Genomic DNA, 18,363 nt, shown 5'->3' on the forward strand with positions numbered 1-18,363 from the left:
TGCGCTCACATCTTTATAGGACTCAGGAGGAGCCAATATGCAAATATGCGGATCAAAACGCGATTGGAGGCGGGGCCACGCCACCCTCTGTTCAGCCATTGGTCAGGCAAAAAGGGGCGTGAACCTCCCTTGATCGCATATTTGCATAAACGGACTTCACATACCCGCGCTTGGAGGCGGGGCCAAGCCGCCTCGCGCTCGCCCATTGGACGGAGGGGAAGTGGGCGTGAATCATTTTGGATCCGAATTTCTCCCTCGGAAAGGCCGCCATTCACGCTCGCGGCTCGGAGCGTTTGGCACCAATCGCCGAACGGGCCCTAGACAGCCCGACATTCCGTGTTCACAGGTGGTGCGGTTGTTGGTTGTGAAGGAGAAAGGCGAAGGTGGTGGAGGGTTTTCTGTGGTGGTTTGATGGTTATGGTGTCGTTTGGGAATGGCGGTGAAGCGATGTTTGCGGGATGGATTTGTGAAGGTAAAGGTCGTGGCTGTTTGCGTTGTTGGTGGCTTAATGGTCGAAAATAACAATAGAGAAAGAAAAAATGGCTAACTCAAAGCGTCGCAGCCCGGATGAATCACACATATTCCCTCTATACAACGGGTTTGGGCTAACTACACATGGACTTCCCGAGATATCTCACCTGAGGACTCTTTATGGTGTAATGCGAATTTCCACAACCGTAACAATATTATATCTGGTTTAGTTACCAAATCGGAGATACATTTTTAAAATTCAGATCCATGGGCAACTACACTTTTAGCATTCCAATGAATTATTAACATTAATCCATTGAGTCCTGAGATTGTTTGGCATCAGAACTGGTCTCTCTCTTTTTTTTACCTGTCTTGTTAAATATCTTGTTGATATCCTTGGAGGAAATGCCCTCCCAACCCAGATGTTTACAGGCTGCGGAAGAGATTATGTTAATCTTCTCCGATCTCATTTTCACAAGAGCTGTACAATTGACCACCTCAGTAATGAAACCAATAAACCCTATTCTGGAAATCTTTGAAACAACCATGCCACTTCTTTGCTCGGTTTGGCATTCCTGGTCCATGGACTCGGTCTGACAACCAACCGAACTTGTCTGTATTTTTACCGGGGCTGAAGTTTGAGTGATCAAATTGACTTCCTTCATTGGCAACACTATTTTGGGGACCTTGAGGATCGCCTGTGCATAAGATAACTTCCCAGTAGTTTTGACTTGTATCTTGGCCGCTCTTTGGAATTCCAAACAACCTCTGTAGGCTGCAGCATGGTCGCCACCACAATTGGCACAACACATTTTAACACACCTACAGCTATCATACTCATGTTCTCCATTACACTTGCTGCAGTGTTGTTTACCCTAACAGGATGGTGCAGTATGCCTGAAATTTTGGGATTTGCAACATCTTAAGGGGGGGGGGGGAGGGATGTACTCCCAAACAGGAAAAGTTTTGTCGCCCAAAAACACTTTAGGAGGAAGAACAGGGTTGGAGAAGAACAACATCACAGATGTGGTGTCCACTTTAACCCCATCCCTAGTGAGACGACGGGTGTCACGTACTCCTACATCTACAAAATGGTTCTTGATATCATCCATACTAATGTCAAAGTCTATCCCATAAATTACCCCACGGCATTCCCTTAATGACCTGGGGATGAGCGCAGAGATTCGGAAACCACTGAAGAGAGACACTCAGAATTTTTTTCTCGCTGGGCCACTGATTTACACTGGATCGGTCGGTCCCCTGATCTAAGCTTTTTAGCACTGTCGACAACGCCAAATTCTTTCCCAATTAAAGTTTCCAACTTTAACGGGTTGCCAAAAATCGATGGCTTGGGTCCTTCCAACGTTAAGATTATTATTGGAAATTTATCATCCGGCTCCTCTTGAGCCTTAACCCCTTTACACACCTCAGACTCATAGATGCTTTCTTCAACCGCCTTAACCCTCTTCGTGTCCGACCCTTGAGAAGATCGAACCCATTGCGGAGGACACGCCCAATCATCGTCTCCCACTCCACCCTAAATTTAGTCGCACTAAATAGGGATCACCAAGAGAGAACTTTGGCCCTTACCTACTAATGACAAATCAAAAAGAACACCGGACTGTCGGTACTACCAAATACCGGAAGAACCCAGAAGCACCCTCCGCTCGCCTCTCGACCTCATCAAAAAAACACTGTACTCCAAACGAGATGTTGTTTTGAAAACTCACTCTTCAATAGAGGGTGCACTTTCATGTGACGTCATCACGTTTTCTGTCCGCCATCTTGGAGTACCAACAAACAAAACAAAACTACACGTGCACTGCATCATTGTATTTACATTTGTTAAAATAGGAATTAAAATGGTGAATTTTTGCTCATTATTTTGTTGTGGCAACTGTGCTGGGAGGAAGGATTGGTTGTCATAGCATAGACTGTCTTGGCACAACAATCCAAGGATTTTGACTTGGAGGCTTGACTTGCGAGTTATGAGGGATGTTCAAGAGGGATTCGGAATGAGATTCTCACGTCCAATAAATGGTGTGTGTGTGTGTGTGTGTGTGTGTGTGTGTGTGTGTGTGTGTGTGTGTGTGTGTGTGTGTGTGTGTGTGTGTGTGTGTGTGTGTGTGTGTGTGTGTGTGTGTGTGTGTGTGTGTGTGTGTGTGTGTATTGTTGTTCCATATCTGAACTGTATTGATGAACATTGATACTGCATCAGCGTTTTGAGTCTTTTTATTATTTTCAGGAAACAGAAGTTTGCAACATTCATCAGTGGTACTGTGAAGGTCAACTGTGAAATGGCTTCAAAGAAGAGTTAAATCAAAGAGGAAAATAGAGAATTTCAAAATGAATGGACTGAACCCTTTGCGTTCATATCAAGTTCGGCTGGGCTCTCTTTATGTCTCATTTGCCATGAGAAATTTGCCAACAACAAAAAAATCCAATCTTGAGGCATTTTCTAAAAAAAACACACAACGTTTTCCGAAAAGTATCCAGTTGGAGATGCCAGAAAGAGTCACAGAGGAGCTGAAGCACAAAGCAGACCAAAGTAAGAACACATTCACTAAATGAATGAAATCACCAAGTAGCACAACAACCACTAGTTATGTGGCAACTCAAGAGATTGTGAAATGAGGAAAGCCATTCACAGATGGTGAATATATAATAGAGTGCTTTATTAAAGTATCAGAGTAGGAAGTCGGGAGTGGCAGAGAAGTATGTGAGGGTGGTGCAGGATATGTACGAGGACAGTATGACAGCGGTGAGGTATGCAGTAGGAATGACGGACCGGTTTAAGGTAACGGTGTTATTGCACCAAGGATCGACTCTGAGCCCTTTCCTGTTTACAATGGTGATGGACAGGTTGACGGACGAGATCAGACAGGAGTCTCCATGGACTATGATGTTCGCGGATGACATAATGATCTGTAGGGAGAGTAGGGAGCAGGCTGAGGTGAGCCTCGAGAGGTGGAGGTACGCAATGGAGAGAAGGGGAATGATAGTCAGTAGGACTAAGACGGAGTACATGTGCCTAAATGAGAGGGAGGGTGGTGGTATGGTGCAGTTGCAAGGAGTTGATGTGGGGAAGGTGGATGGGTTTAAATACTTGGGATCAACTGTCCAAAGTAACGGAGAGTGTGGTTGAGAACTGAAAAAGAGAGTGCAGGCAGGATTGAGTGGATGGAGAAGAGTTGCAGGAGTGATTTGTGACAGAAGGGTAGCTGCAAGAGTGAAGGGGAAAGTATACAAGACAGTAGTGAGACCAGCTATGCTGTATGGTTTGGAGGCGGTGGCACTGACAAAAAGACAGGAAGCGGAGCTGGAGGTGGCAGAGTTAAAGATGCTGCAATTCTCGTTGGGAGTGACGAGGATAAGAAATGAGTATATTAGAGGGACAGCGCAGGTAGGACGGTTTTGGAGACAAAGTGGGAGAGGCGAGATTGAGATGGTTTGGAGATGTGCACAGGAGGGAAGCGGAGTATATCGGGAGAAGGATGCTGAGGACGGAGCCACCAGGTAGGAGGAGAAGAGGAAGGCCAAAGAAGAGGTTCATGGATGCGTAGAGGGTGGACATGCGGGTGGTTGGAGTGTCAATGGAAGATGTGGAGAATAGAGCGAAATGGACACGGATGATCCACTGTGGCGATCCCTAACGGGAGGAAGAGGAAGAGGAAGAGGAAGAGGAAGAGGAAGAGGAAGAGGAAGAGGAAGAGGAAGAATAAGAAGATGATGATGATGATGAAAGTATCAGAGCAGCTGTACAGTGATTTCAAAAACAAAAACGAAATTGTTCAAAAAATTAGAGACATGCCATTGTCTGTAAAGACAGTGAGGGACAACAGTAAAAATGGCAACAGACATTGCCAGTCAGCAGATTAAGGACATTATTTCAGCTCTGGGCTTCTCTATCGCTTGTGACGAGTCGTGTGATGTTGACGACATGGCATAGGTTGCTTTTCTCGGAAGGTACGTGAATTCCCAAGGACCCCAAGAGGAGCTGATTGAATTGCTGCCCCTCAAAGACCAAACAAGGGAAAAATATATTTTGTCAACTATTGTTGACTGCCAAAAGACGTAAGAAATAAGCACCGGCCATATTGTTTCAGGCGCGAAGACTCAGATCTACCCTGGCACTTCAACACAGATGGACTGAAACGCATCGTCTTAACAAACAAGACCAAACTGTGTTTGAAGTTTGGAATTCTCGACTGGAAACGTACAGTAATGTGAAGAGATATGCATTTGCCATTCTGTCCATCTTCGGATCGACTTACCTGTACGAGCAAGTGTTTTCAAGTATGAATTTCATAAAAAGCACATTGAGAAACCAATTGAATGAAGTGAGTTTAAAGTCCGGCTTGAAAATGAGAACGACAGCGTACTGTCCAAACATCGAACAAACTCTCCAAAGAAACTCCGCAGGAGAAATCACACTAAACTTGAAGGGCACTCGGTAAAGCGCATACATCCACCACACAATGCCTGATCCAGGAGAACATATCGGGCCCAATAAATTTTCGGATTATCATGATATATATATATATATATATATATATATATATATATATATATATATATATATATATATATATATATATATATATATATATATATCGTTTTTGTCCCCATCTCTCAATGGTGAAGAATCACTTTTACAAGCTCAAATGAGCTAAGATCCTCGTCCTCTTAATGATGACGTCATAAAAACGAATATGACGTCATTGTGATGTATCAGGTTTGCGATAAATTATCTGTGCTAATGCCCGGCTTGATTCCCGCAACCAAAATTCAAACAGCTTGCCTAGTTTCGGAGATAATGGTATAGGTGATTTCCATTAGCGGCGATATTATAATGCCAACTTTTTTTCTCGGAAGAATTTCCAAAATCGGAGATGGTTACTGCCTGCGCGTGGGCTTTCTGCATATACATGGCAAGTTTAACGAAGATCCGATGAAAACTCTGGGTTGTGAAACAAAAAATGTCAAAAAATAGGAATGACGTCATAAAATTGATATGACGTCATAGTGATGTATCACATGTGCAGTAATTAATCTCTGCGAATGCCCTGTTTGATTCCCGCAAACAGAATTTAAAAAGCTTGCCTAGTTTCAGAGATAAGTTTTTAGGCGATTTCCATTAGCGGAGATATTTTGACGTCATAACTTGTTTTCTAGGAGGAATTTTCAAAATCGGAGATGGTTACTGTCAGGGAGTTTCAGGGAGTTTCGATGAAAACTGGAGGCTGTGAAACAAAAAAGTCCACAAGAAGAAGATGAAGAACAACAACGTGAGTCAGACTCCACGAGGATCTCCACGAGGATCTAAAAATTGAAAAATTCTGTTATCCGGATGTGGATTTGGATCTTCACCAAAACTGAATCAATTCGTCCTTGTCACACACCCAACCTGTCCACCAAGTTTCTGTGGAATCCGTCCATAACTTTTTGCGATATCATGCTATATATCGTTGTTGACCCCATCACTCAATGGTGAAGAATCATTTTAAAAATTCTAGTGGTCGGATCCGGATTCAGATCTTCACCAAAATCTAATCAGTTCATCCTCGTCACACACCGAACATGTCCACAAATTTTCATCCGAATCAGTCAACAACTTTTTGAGATATCCTGTACACAAACAGACAGACAAACAGTCAAACAGGGGTGAAAACATAACCTTCTTCACCTTCGGTGGTGGAGGTAAATGTGGGTAAGCTGACTCAATGTATTGATGAAAATTTAATGGCCCCTTCCTTTCATTGAAACCAACTCAATAAACATGTATTGCATTACAAATGAATGTGTGTGTCTTTGTCCTGTTATTCGATTATTGAAATAGGGTTTACGGGCATTGCGGCTTTTTTTTTTTGGTGTTTTTGACCAAATTTGAAAAAATGGCTCTTCTTGTTATATTTGGGTTGCTGACCACTGACCTAGATGAAGACAAAAAAAAAACAAAAACACAACAAATCTGGTTTATCTTTTGTGTCCCACTGATAGGCCAGATCCCAATCTGGGTCTTCATAAAAATCGAATCAATTTGTCCGTGTAACACACCCAACATGTCCACCGAGTTTCGTCCGAATCAGTACATACCCTTTTGAGATATTCTCCTTACAGACAAACAGACAGACATGGCGAAAACATAACTTCCCTTCACCTTTCTGTGGTGGAGGTAACAAAGTATTGCAACTGCATATATCGTACTGTACTCAGATCCAAAAAAAGAGAAGAAGGTATTGCTAATTGAGGTTTCAGTACCCAGCAATTTTGGACTAAATGATACAGAAATCAAGAAATGACCAAATACCAAGATCTCAAGATTGAAGTGAAAAGATCCTGCAAACTGAAGAATGCCAGAGTTGTACCAGTGATAGTTGGAGCAATGGGAATGATGACAAAGAACCTCAGAGAGATATTAAAAACCATCCCTGGGAATATTATAACAAAGGAACTACATTTGGAAGCTCTCTAAGCTCAGTGATGATCCTGAGGATAGCACTCGGGACAAAACTTTGAGAACAGAAAACTTCACAGCTTCGTCCATGAATCGTGACCCCTGAATGAAATGAAGGTGGATACTTTGAGCCCACCCTGGGAGGACTCCATTCTACATTCTGAAACTCACATATGGAGATAACAATGAACAACACGCACACACACACACACACACACAAACACAAATGTGTACACACACACACACGTGTCCACACACACACCCCCACACACACACTATACACACGTGTACACACACGTGTCCACACACACAACCCCACTCGTGTACACACATAGTATACACACACACACACACACCCACTCGTGTACACACACACACACACCCACACCATACACAGACATGTACACACACACTATACACACACACACACAGGCCCACTCGTGTACACACATAGTATACACACACACACACACACTATACACAGACATGTACACAGACATGTACACACACACACACACGTGTACACACTATACACACACATACAGTATACACACACACTACACACACACACACACACACACACACACACACACACACACACACACACACACACACACACACACACACACACACACACATACACTCGTGTACACACACACACACACTCGTGTACACACACACACGTGTACACACACACACGTGTACACACACACACACACGTGTACACACACACACACACACGTGTACACACACACGTGTACACACACACACACACACACACACGTGTACACACACACACGTGTACACACACACACGTGTACACACACACATGTACACACACGCACACACACACGTGTACACATATTATACACAGACATGTACACACACACACACACACACACACACACACACACACACACTCGTGTACACACACACACACACATGTACACACACACACACACACTATACACAGACATGTACACACACACACACACACTATACACAGACATGTACACACACACACACACACACACACACACACACACACACACTCGTGTACACACACACACGGGTACACACACACACACTCGTGTACACACACACATCACATACACTCGTGTACACACACACACACTCGTGTACACACACACACACACACTCGTGTACACACACACACACACATTCGTGTACACACACATGTACACACACACACACACGTGTACACATATTATACACAGACATGTACACACACACACACACACACACTATACACAGACATGTACACACACACACACACACACACGTGTACACATATTATACACAGACATGTACACACACACACACACACACACTATACACAGACATGTACACACACACACACACACACACACACACACACACTATACACAGACATGTACACACACACACACACACACACACACACACACACACACTCCGAAAAAGATCAATCTCATTTTTCGAATGTGAAAGTCGTTTGAAGTGGAATGGAAGTCGAGGTGGTGAACGGCGAGAAGTAATAACTGGCGAGAAACGGAGACGACAAGGGAAGAGCCCAAGTCCGGTCGCGAGAAGCAGCGAGTCCGACGTAAAGAGACGTGAAGTGGATAACAAGAAGCGAGAGACGGACAGTTGGTGAAGCAATCAACGTGAATCGAGAAGTAACGAGGCAGATCGGGAGAAGGAGAGAAAAAAAAAACAACAACAAGAAACAAGAATCAAACGTGAAACGGATCGGAAAGAGCGAGAATGAGACGCGGATCCGTTTTATGGGCGCGAAGTAAGCAGATGTGACGTGAGGATCAGTCGCTGTGAAGGAAGCCCTGCGGGAGGCGCGGGAAGCCCCGTAGCGAGAGCGGCGTTCCATGGCCAAGCGGTTTGAAGCGGTGACCGCGTGAGGAGCGGCGGTGCTGGGTCGGGTCGGATCGGGACGAGGAGAGGGACGAGGAGGTCGCGGGGGTTTCATTCCGCTTGGGCCGAAGGGAGGAGCCGCTGAGCGCGAGTGAGTCAGGCCCGATGTCGACTTGCTCGAACATCATGGTCCGTGGTGCGGCCCGCACGGCCCAGTGACCTGAACCCACTGGACTAGTGACCGGTCCGACCGACTGTGTCTCGGCACGTCGCTCCGTCCCCGTGCGTGCTCGTGTCTCCCGTCCGCCATTCTTCGTGCACGTCTTCCTGCACACGCACGGGCGCCGCCATGACGGACACCAGGAGGAGGGTGAAGCTGTACGCTCTGAACGAAGAGCGTCAGTGGGACGACCGGGGGACCGGCCATGTGTCCTCGTCCTACGTCGAGAGACTCAAGGGCATGTCTTTGCTCGTCCGAGCCGAGGCAGACGGTGCGTTCGACGTCGCTCGCCGTCGCCCGGAACCTCGGACTAGCCGACATGAGACTAGGCCGCAGTTTGATAACTTCGTGAGGCCCTGAAAAACGTTTATTGTAATTTCTTATTAACACGAACATTCGCCATTAACTCGTGATCACGTGATGATCAGCACGTTGATGTCGTTGTTGTGATTTGTCTTTTCTTTATCGCGTGCAACGACGATTCCGATTTTATTATTTTCTTGGTCATAATTCGTGTTAATAAGTTGATAAGTTTGATTGTTGATATGTAGTACGCCGACGGTGGTCGCCGTTGCGTTGAATCGTTGCGAGAATCTTGTTCGTTTCCCTCCCAGGTACGAGTCACGTGGGTTCGGTCGCGAGTGCAGGTTGGTGATTGTGAATAAATCCATGAACCGTTAGTTGTCACCAATGAACGTGCTGGATTATTGTCACCGATTCAATGTTTTCCCTGACAAATCGTGAATGGCCATCTGTTGAGGTGGTGTCCCATTGGTTGTGGTTGAAAGGTGAGTGAACAGAGGGTTGCTGAGGTTGACTCGCCCGAGGCGATGTGTGATCGCGATGTTGTTGGAACACGAGCAATGTGCTTGTTCTTGTAACTCTCCCTCAAACATGTGTTTTGTTTCGCACATCTCCGTGCACTGGTTCCCTGAGTTTATTGTCACCAATTGAAAATGTTCGGAGGATCAAAAAACAACAACGGAGAGACATCGGGATCCAGAACATTCGGGTTTTTACTAATTGTTACCATTTCCAAAAATTGAAAGGTGTTTGTATGTATTGTGAGTGTGTGTGTGTGTGTGTGTATGTATGTATACTGTATGTTTGTACACTGTGTGTATATGTATGTGTGTGTACACATGTGCTTAGTGTGTGTGTGTGTGTGTGTATAGTGTGTGTACACATGTGTGTGTGTACACGTGCGAATCGTTTGTGTGCGTATACTGTGTGTGTGTGTGTGTGTGTGTGTGTGTGTGTGTGTGTGTGTGTGCACGCGTACGTGCGTATAGTGTATGTGTGTGTTTGTACTTTTGTGTGTGTGTTTCTGTGTACGTGTGCATACAATGTGTGTGTTTGTGTATGTGCGTATACAGTTTGTCTGTGCATGCATATGCAGTGTGTGTGTGTGTGTACATAAACATTGTGTGTGTACACCCATACGCATGTATACAGTGTGTGTGTGTGTGTGTGTGTGTGTGTGTGTGTGTGTGTGTGTGTGTGTGTGTGTGTGTGTGTGTGTGTGTGTGTGTGTGTGTGTGTGTGTGTACATATACATTGTGTGTGTGTGTACATATACATTGTGTGTGTGTGTACATATACATTGTGTGTGTATGTACATATACATTGTGTGTGTGTGTGTGTGTGTGTGTGTGTGTGTGTGTGTACATATACATTGTGTGTGTATGTACATATACATTGTGTGTGTGTGTGTGTGTGTGTGTGTGTGTGTGTGTGTGTGTGTGTGTGTGTGTGTACATATACATTGTGTGTGTATGTACATATACATTGTGTGTGTGTGTGTGTGTGTGTGTGTGTGTGTGTGTGTGTGTGTGTGTGTGTGTGTGTGTGTGTGTGTGTGTACATATACATTGTGTGTGTGTGTGTACATATACATTGTGTGTGTATGTACATATACATTGTGTGTGTGTGTGTGTGTGTGTGTGTGTGTGTGCGCACGCGCGCGTGGGAATACAGTTAAGCGCTGCACCAGCACAGCAGAAATACATGGCCACAAACCAATTGAATTAAATAAAATAATAATTTGATAACAAAACCAACAATTATATTGAAAATGAATCAAGATGTGAGGTAACCTAAATCAAATTCTTATTGAGGTGCCTCCACACAGACTTAAATACACACCAGGGGGGCAGATAAAATAAAGAAAAATAATTCCTCCTTTATTTTGGCACTTAGCTTGGTCCAGATGGTCTTTATGGAATGTGGAATCGAGTTGCTTCGGAGACGCGCCCAAAATAATGGTGCCTAGTCGCTATCTCGCAGCGGGAAGAATGAACGTCAGGCAATTTGTTAGCGGTAATCAACACCAAGGCTCAAAGACGCCGTGCAGCTTCTTTTCACGAGCAAATATGCCGACCGTTCATCTCTTGCACCTGGTCTGTTCACAACAATGGCCCACACAACGAGACTTGATGAGGCCACGAGGCACGCTCTCCTTCCATCCTCAGAAACGTACACATTTCACAGCTCAGCCAAACTGTCAACAGCGAACGTCCTACTCAGCATGCGAGCCAAGTCACGCAGCACGAACATGAGAATCGAACATGAGAATCGAACATGAGAATCGTGCAACCTTCGTCATGCTGAGAGCAAAAGCGAGATCCTCCGTGTCCTCTGACTAACGTCCTCTCCTGACCGCATGCTCCCTTGGTTATTACTCCAGTGTGTGTGTGTGTGTGTGTGTGTGTGTGTGTGTGTGTGTGTGTGTGTGTGTGTGTGTGTGTGTGTGTGTGTTTTTGCGTGCGTATACAGTTTTCGGGATGTGTTCCCCACCTTTATTGCCGCTTTTGGAATACAAAATGGAGGGAAAGTTCACAGGGTGGCAATTAGTCTTTTACACTACCTAATTATCACGGCACCACCCCCTGCGTAGTGACAAGTAACACTTAAGCTCACAGTCCCTCTACTTAATTGCATCAAGATGTCTCCTGCATGTCCATCCATGGACTAAACAACTCTATACAATCCTAACTTTCTGATGAAATACCTATCTACCCCCACAAACATAATACCAATAAATAATTAGTACCAAATTTTATCCTATTGATTCACATTTAGATTTCCTCAATTAAGTTGAAGTTCTAACTTTTGGCTTGCATTATATCTGCATACTCTGAATGTGGTGAACCTTTCTTGTTGGCATCCGTCCTCGAGGAGAGTGATTGTGGACCTGGATCCCAGCAATGTGCAAGATGGAAGGCCAAGGCATTACATGCCTTCAGTAAATCTAAATAATATGCCCTCAACATCTGTATGTTTAAGAGAGAGTTTAAGCTCACTCATCGGGGGGGGAGGGAAGAGGAATCTGTGACATCTGCATCTGTTGTTCGAGTCTACCTAAGGGTATTGTTCACTGCTGCTCATGCCATTTCTTCTCCTCACATTGACCTTGACTTTCCCACAAAATCTTGTCAGTGCGAGAAGGTGAATTCTACCTTTTCAAAATATGTCTGTTCTAAATATGCTGGACCTTCATGGTATCTCATTTAAGAGCTCAATGGTTTGACATTCTTTGATTCGGCTATATCCACAGAGTCTAAAATGAGCAATGGTTCAGGCGTTAAATGAAAAGGTATCTATAAACCTCCACAGTGCACACAACTAAGTATCAGGAAGTTTGAGGACACGTCAGTTAAATATTTTGCCACAAAGAACACAATGGATGACGTGGATACCTTGAAATCCCAGATGCTTTTCTGGATTGTGACCCCAAGTAATATGGGATCTCAGAGAGAGGATTACAGGGAGGCACAACAGAGTACAGACAGTTGAACACTTGAAGGTGGTAAATGACAATGTTGAAAGGTGTGTCACCCTTATTGATTATATTGTCATCATAACAAAGAAAGAAGAACATAAACAATTCCTCCTTCAAGTTGTGCAGGACTACAGAAGCCGCTTCCCCATGAGTAAAAACTGACAAAATATCAATGCTAAAGTGACTAACCACGCCAGGCCCCAGTCAGTACCAGGTCATTGCAGTTCAGAACTTCAAGCTCATTCCGCAGCCCCTAAATATGATTGAAAATGGATAAAATGTGAGGTTTTTAAATTTTAATTGGAACAACATTAGGGGTGACAGCTTTAAAAAAATTTACTTTACATTTTACCTGTAAATAAGGACCATATATATATATATATATATATATATATATATATATATATATATATATATATATATATATATATATATATATATATATATATATATATATAATATCCATCTATTGGGGTCATTCTCTGTGCAGAGCTTTGGTGCTGCCTAAGCAGTGTCCTTGGCTATTGGGCACAATCCTGGACTTGTCGAATATATATATATATATATATATATATATATATATATATATATATATATATATATATATATATATATATATATATATATATATATATATATATATATATATATATATATATATGGTGATTATTCCCTTTTCATATGCTGGTGAAGATGATCATGCTTAAACCAGAACAAGAGAAATCTCACTCACATGAACAATGCAATGACGTGTTGTAAACGATGTCTGACTGATATAATTGCTCGGTCATCGTCTTTTCAGCGGTTGGTGAAGAATGAAAGGTTTAATGGTGCTGAGCCTCCATGGCTTTTGAATGGCGTCAAATGTTAAGCAGAAAAAGAAAACTAGTTCATTGTAGTCGTGGTTGTTTTAACCAAACAAACGAAATCCACATTGCACAATAGTCTTGATAAAGTCCATCCAAAAGCCACTGAAAAACAATGATGTGTTGAGTGACTCCTGAATAGGAATTGTCCGTGAAGGGGTGTGTGCAAGCTTTCCACTATGTCGTCACCAAAAAACTCCCATGAGCCCTCGGCCTTTTTAACATCCCGTGCGTTGACTGGCTCTCCGGAAAGGTGCGACTGATTGGCTACCAGAGTTCACATGTTTGCTTTATTTGTTCACGTGTTCGAAAAATTAATGAATTATTGAGAAAATTTGTGAGTCACTACATTTATATTCTAATGTATTATATTTTACATATTATATTTTATATATGTCTATATATTATATAATATATATTATAATATATAAATATATGTATTATATTTTATTTATATATATATATATATATATATAGTACCAGTCAAAAGTTTGGACACACCGACTCATTCAAGGGTTTTTCTTTATTTTTACTATTTTCTGCATTGTAGAATAATCGTGAAGATATCAAAACTATGAAATAACATATGGAACGAGAGGGGGAGCACTCAGTAGAGTGCAAAACCTCCGCCACCAATACTGCTAGGTCACCTTTTGTGAACCTGATATCCTATTCATTGTAGGTCAAAATGCATCAGACTCGACTGAACCACGATTGAATAAACTAAACTAGATCGACGTGCTTGTAGAAAATGCCAAAAAAATAAAATCGAATTTTTTTTGAAAAAAAGGTGCAAAATTTCTGGGAGTTTTTTCTCTAACAATTTTTTTGGGGGGTGGGTGGGGGGGTTGGAAATCACTTAAAACATGTAGAAATGCAAAAAAAAAAAATTCCAATATTTTTCAAATAAAATCGAATTTTTTTTGAAAAAAGTTGCAAAATTTTCTAAGTTTTTATTTTCTCTCACAAATTTATTTATTTTTGGTTGGAAATCACTTAAAAAAATGTAGAAATGCAAAAACAAAAATTCAAATTTTTTTCAAAATGGCCGCCATAGCGGCCAGATTGGACTTTTGACCAAGTCCAAAATCTAATGGCATGATCCTTGGACCATACCTAATCCCCCCACCAAGTTTCGTCGAAATTCGTCCTGGAGTTTTTCCGTAATACTGTTCACAAACAAACAAACAGACGGGTGAAAACAGTAACTTCCGTCCATCTTCGATGGCGGAGGTTAATAATGTAGGAACCAAAAAAGTGTGAAACAAATCAACATATATTTTGTATTTTAGATTCTTAAAAGAAGCCACCCTTTGCCTTGATGACAGCTTTGTACACTCTTGGCATTCTCTCAACCAGCTTCATGAGGTAGTCACCTGGAATGCTTTTCCATTAACAGGTGTGCCTTGTTAAAAGTTAATTTGTGGAATTTCTTTCCTTCTTAATGCGTTTGAGCCAATCAGTTGTGTTGTGCCAAGGTTGGGTTGGTATCCAGCAAATAGCCCTATTTGGTGAAAGACCATTATTTTGTCTTTACTGTAGTAGTCCATATTATGGCAAGAACAACTCAAATAAGGAAAGAGAAGTGACAGTCCATCATTACTTTAAGACATGAAGGTCAGTCATTCCAGAAAATTTTAACAACTTTGAAAGTTTCTTTAAGTGCAGTCGCAAAAACCATGAAGCACTCTGATGAAACTGGCTCTCATGAGGACCGCCACAGGAAAGGAAGACCCAGAGTTACCTCTACTGCAGAGGATAAGTTTATTGGAGTTACCAGCCACATAAATCGCCAATTAACTGCACCTCTGATTGCAGCCCAAGTAAATGCTTCACAGAGTTTAAGTATCAGACACATCTTAACTTCAACTGTTTAGAGGAGACTGTGTGAATCCTGGCCTTCATGGTCGAATTTCTGCAAATGAACCACTACTGAAGGAGACCAATAATAATCAGAGACTGGCTTGGGCCAAGAAACACGAGCAATGGACATTAGACCAGTGGAAATCTGTCTTTTGGTCTGATGAGTCCAAATTTGAGATTTTTCGTTCCAACTGCCGTGTCTTTGTGAGATGCAGAGAAGGTAAACGCATGATCTCTGCATGTGTGGTTCCCACCATGAAGCATGGAGGAGGAGGAGGAGTGAAGCTGTCGGGGTGCTTAGCTGGTGACACTGTCGGCGATTTTATTGAGAATTCAAGGCACACTTAACCTGCATGGCTACCACTGCATTCTGCAGCGATACACCATCCAATCTGGCTTGCGCTTAGTGGGACCATAATTTGTTTTTCAACAAGACAATGACCCAAAACACACCTCCAGGCTGTGTCAGTGCTATTTGACCAAGAAGGAGAGTGATGGAGTGCTACATCAGATGACCTGGCCTCCACAATCACCTGACCTAAACCCAATTGAGATGGTTTTGGATGAGTTGGACCGCAGAGTGAAGGAAAGGCAGCCAACAAGTGCTCAGCATATGTGGGAACTCCTTCAAGACTATTGGAAAAGCATTCCACGTGACTATCTCATGAAGCTGGTTGAGAGAATGCCAAGAGTGCGCAAAGCTGTCATCAAGGCAAATGGTGGCTACTTTGAAGAATCTAAAATATACTTTGATTTGTTTAAACACATTTTTGGTGACTACATGAGGATCCTAGGATCCTGAGTTCAAATCCCACTTGGTTGTTGAATTAATTCCAGGTGGGGTTGTCTCTGCCTGTCATCCTTACGAGGTTGGCAAAATGAGTGCCAGCTTGCTGGTATCCTGTGTTGAAGTGGCGACCCATCCAGGATTGTGCCCAATAGCCAAGGAGACTGCTTAGGCAGCACCAACACTCTGCACAGATAATGGTCCCAATGGAGGGATAATTCCACATGCTTTTTCATAGTTTTGATGTCTTCACGATTATTCTACAATGTAGAAAATATTAAAAATAAAGAAAAACCCTTGAATAAGTAGGTGTGTCTGAACTTTTGTTTCTACAAACAAATAACCTACAGTATGTGTGTGTGTGTGTGTGTATATATATATATATATATATATATATATATATATATATATATATATATATATATATATATATATATATATATATATATATATATATATATATATACACACATATATCATAACAAAAACCCACCCATTTCTCTCACCTACGAATGGGGGCAATAACCAATTAACTCTCACATAATGAATTAAACTCAGCTGGCTCGGATTATCTAGATAAATAGACTAAAAAGAATTATGTACTATTTGTGAATGTCTTTGTTGCTGTGGAGGAACTCGAGGAAGGGTTTGAAACAGCAAAGGGCTTTCCTTGGGTAACCTTTCATGGTTGCTTTATGCAGCTTTCTTCGGTGAGAAGAGCGTGGGATTGGTCGCTACATGATGACAACCATGTTGAAACACTATTTACATTCATAATTTATTCAAAAGGTGTTCCCACAAAGGAATTCAAATAATATGCACAAATGGCTCATGAATATTCATGACCCAGGAAGTCCTGTAGGCAGCAATGTGTTGATTGTGAGGGAGGAATGAACAGCTCTATTGTTCTGACTGACAGTTTTGCTAACTTCAAATCGGCTTACCGATGAATAAAGGAAATAAAAATTAGCCAATTAGACTTGTACTCCACATCGACTTGTATGTTGAAGAATACGGTAAATATGCACATACACAACGATAAATGCCCTGTCATTCTTAATAGTAATTGTTGAGGTTAACCTGGAAACTGATCTTCACAATCTTCAAATTCCATATTGCATTTTCTTTTAACTTTTGAGACTTAACAGATTCCTGGGTTGAGTATTTGCTTGTATTTATGCACACATATGTTTGAAGGCCGTACAACTTTTTGACATTTGAGTGCTGATCTTGCATATCCCATTTTCTTATGCAGGCTCGGTACTTCTGGAGTCTAAAATAAAACCAAATACTGCATACCAGAAACAGCAGGTACGTGTATTGTTTTTGATCTGCTGAAATTTGCATCTGTACGTTTGTACCTTGTCCTTGTCTTGATGTCATTTTGTTTTGACAAACTAATTTTGCAGCAACAAAGGTATTTTACATTATTTTGCTTCGCTGTCATAATGAAGTTGCAAGATTAGCTTTGATTTATACCTTTATTTGTGTTTTACAATTACATTGTAAAGCTTTCTGCATCATTACAATTTCTGAGTTGTGGCTTTTATTCATAAAATGATAGGTTTGCTATTTTCAGTGTTGGTGTATTCTATGCATTAACTGTTTTTGTGTGCATTTTGAAAGGTGGAATTTTATGTTGTTTTCTTATTTTATTCTGAGTACTTGTTTGTCTAAGTTGGGTACAAACCAAATATATCTGTACTGTAAACTTTTAATTCTTTAATCATTCTCTCTCCGATCTTCAGGACACCCTGATTGTGTGGTCCGAGGCCGAGAACTATGACTTGGCCCTCAGCTTCCAAGAAAAAGCAGGTTGTGATGAGATATGGGAAAAAATTTGTCAGGTATTTTTTTTTTCTTTTTCTGCTCAAGTTTATTGATGTTTGTGTGCAGTTTTGATCACCACATCTGAGGAATGACATGGTTGTCGTAGGGAGGGTTCAGTGTAGGGCTACTAGATTTATTCCAGGCCGAGCTCGACTAAGCTATGAGGAGCAGCTGAAGGAGACAGGACGGTTTACATCAGAATGGAAGAAACAGTAGATA

At 42.1% G+C, this 18,363-nt stretch overlaps 1 protein-coding gene across 3 annotated transcripts in view; it reads left to right on the forward strand.

Annotated features, from left to right (window-relative positions):
• The first annotated feature begins 8,467 nt into the window (after nt 1-8,467).
• The window catches only part of PPP4R3A (protein phosphatase 4 regulatory subunit 3A), a 105,943-nt gene continuing 96,047 nt past the window's right edge, over nt 8,468-18,363 (forward strand). Inside the window, exons 1-3 of one of the 3 annotated variants that reach the window (XM_085869514.1) lie at nt 8,468-9,288; nt 17,570-17,625; nt 18,063-18,161. In XM_085869514.1, coding sequence (XP_085725640.1) covers nt 9,147-9,288; nt 17,570-17,625; nt 18,063-18,161 — 297 coding nt within the window. In that variant the 5' untranslated portion in view covers nt 8,468-9,146. The remainder of the gene's footprint in view (nt 9,289-17,569; nt 17,626-18,062; nt 18,162-18,363) is intronic. The other 2 variants (XM_085869513.1, XM_085869515.1) reach the window with 2 other exon arrangements.

The sequence above is a fragment of the Eptatretus burgeri genome, chromosome 2, assembly GCF_056783735.1.
Source record: "Eptatretus burgeri isolate ZD-2024b chromosome 2, Ebu_testis_v1, whole genome shotgun sequence".
Classification (NCBI taxonomy): domain Eukaryota; kingdom Metazoa; phylum Chordata; class Myxini; order Myxiniformes; family Myxinidae; genus Eptatretus; species Eptatretus burgeri.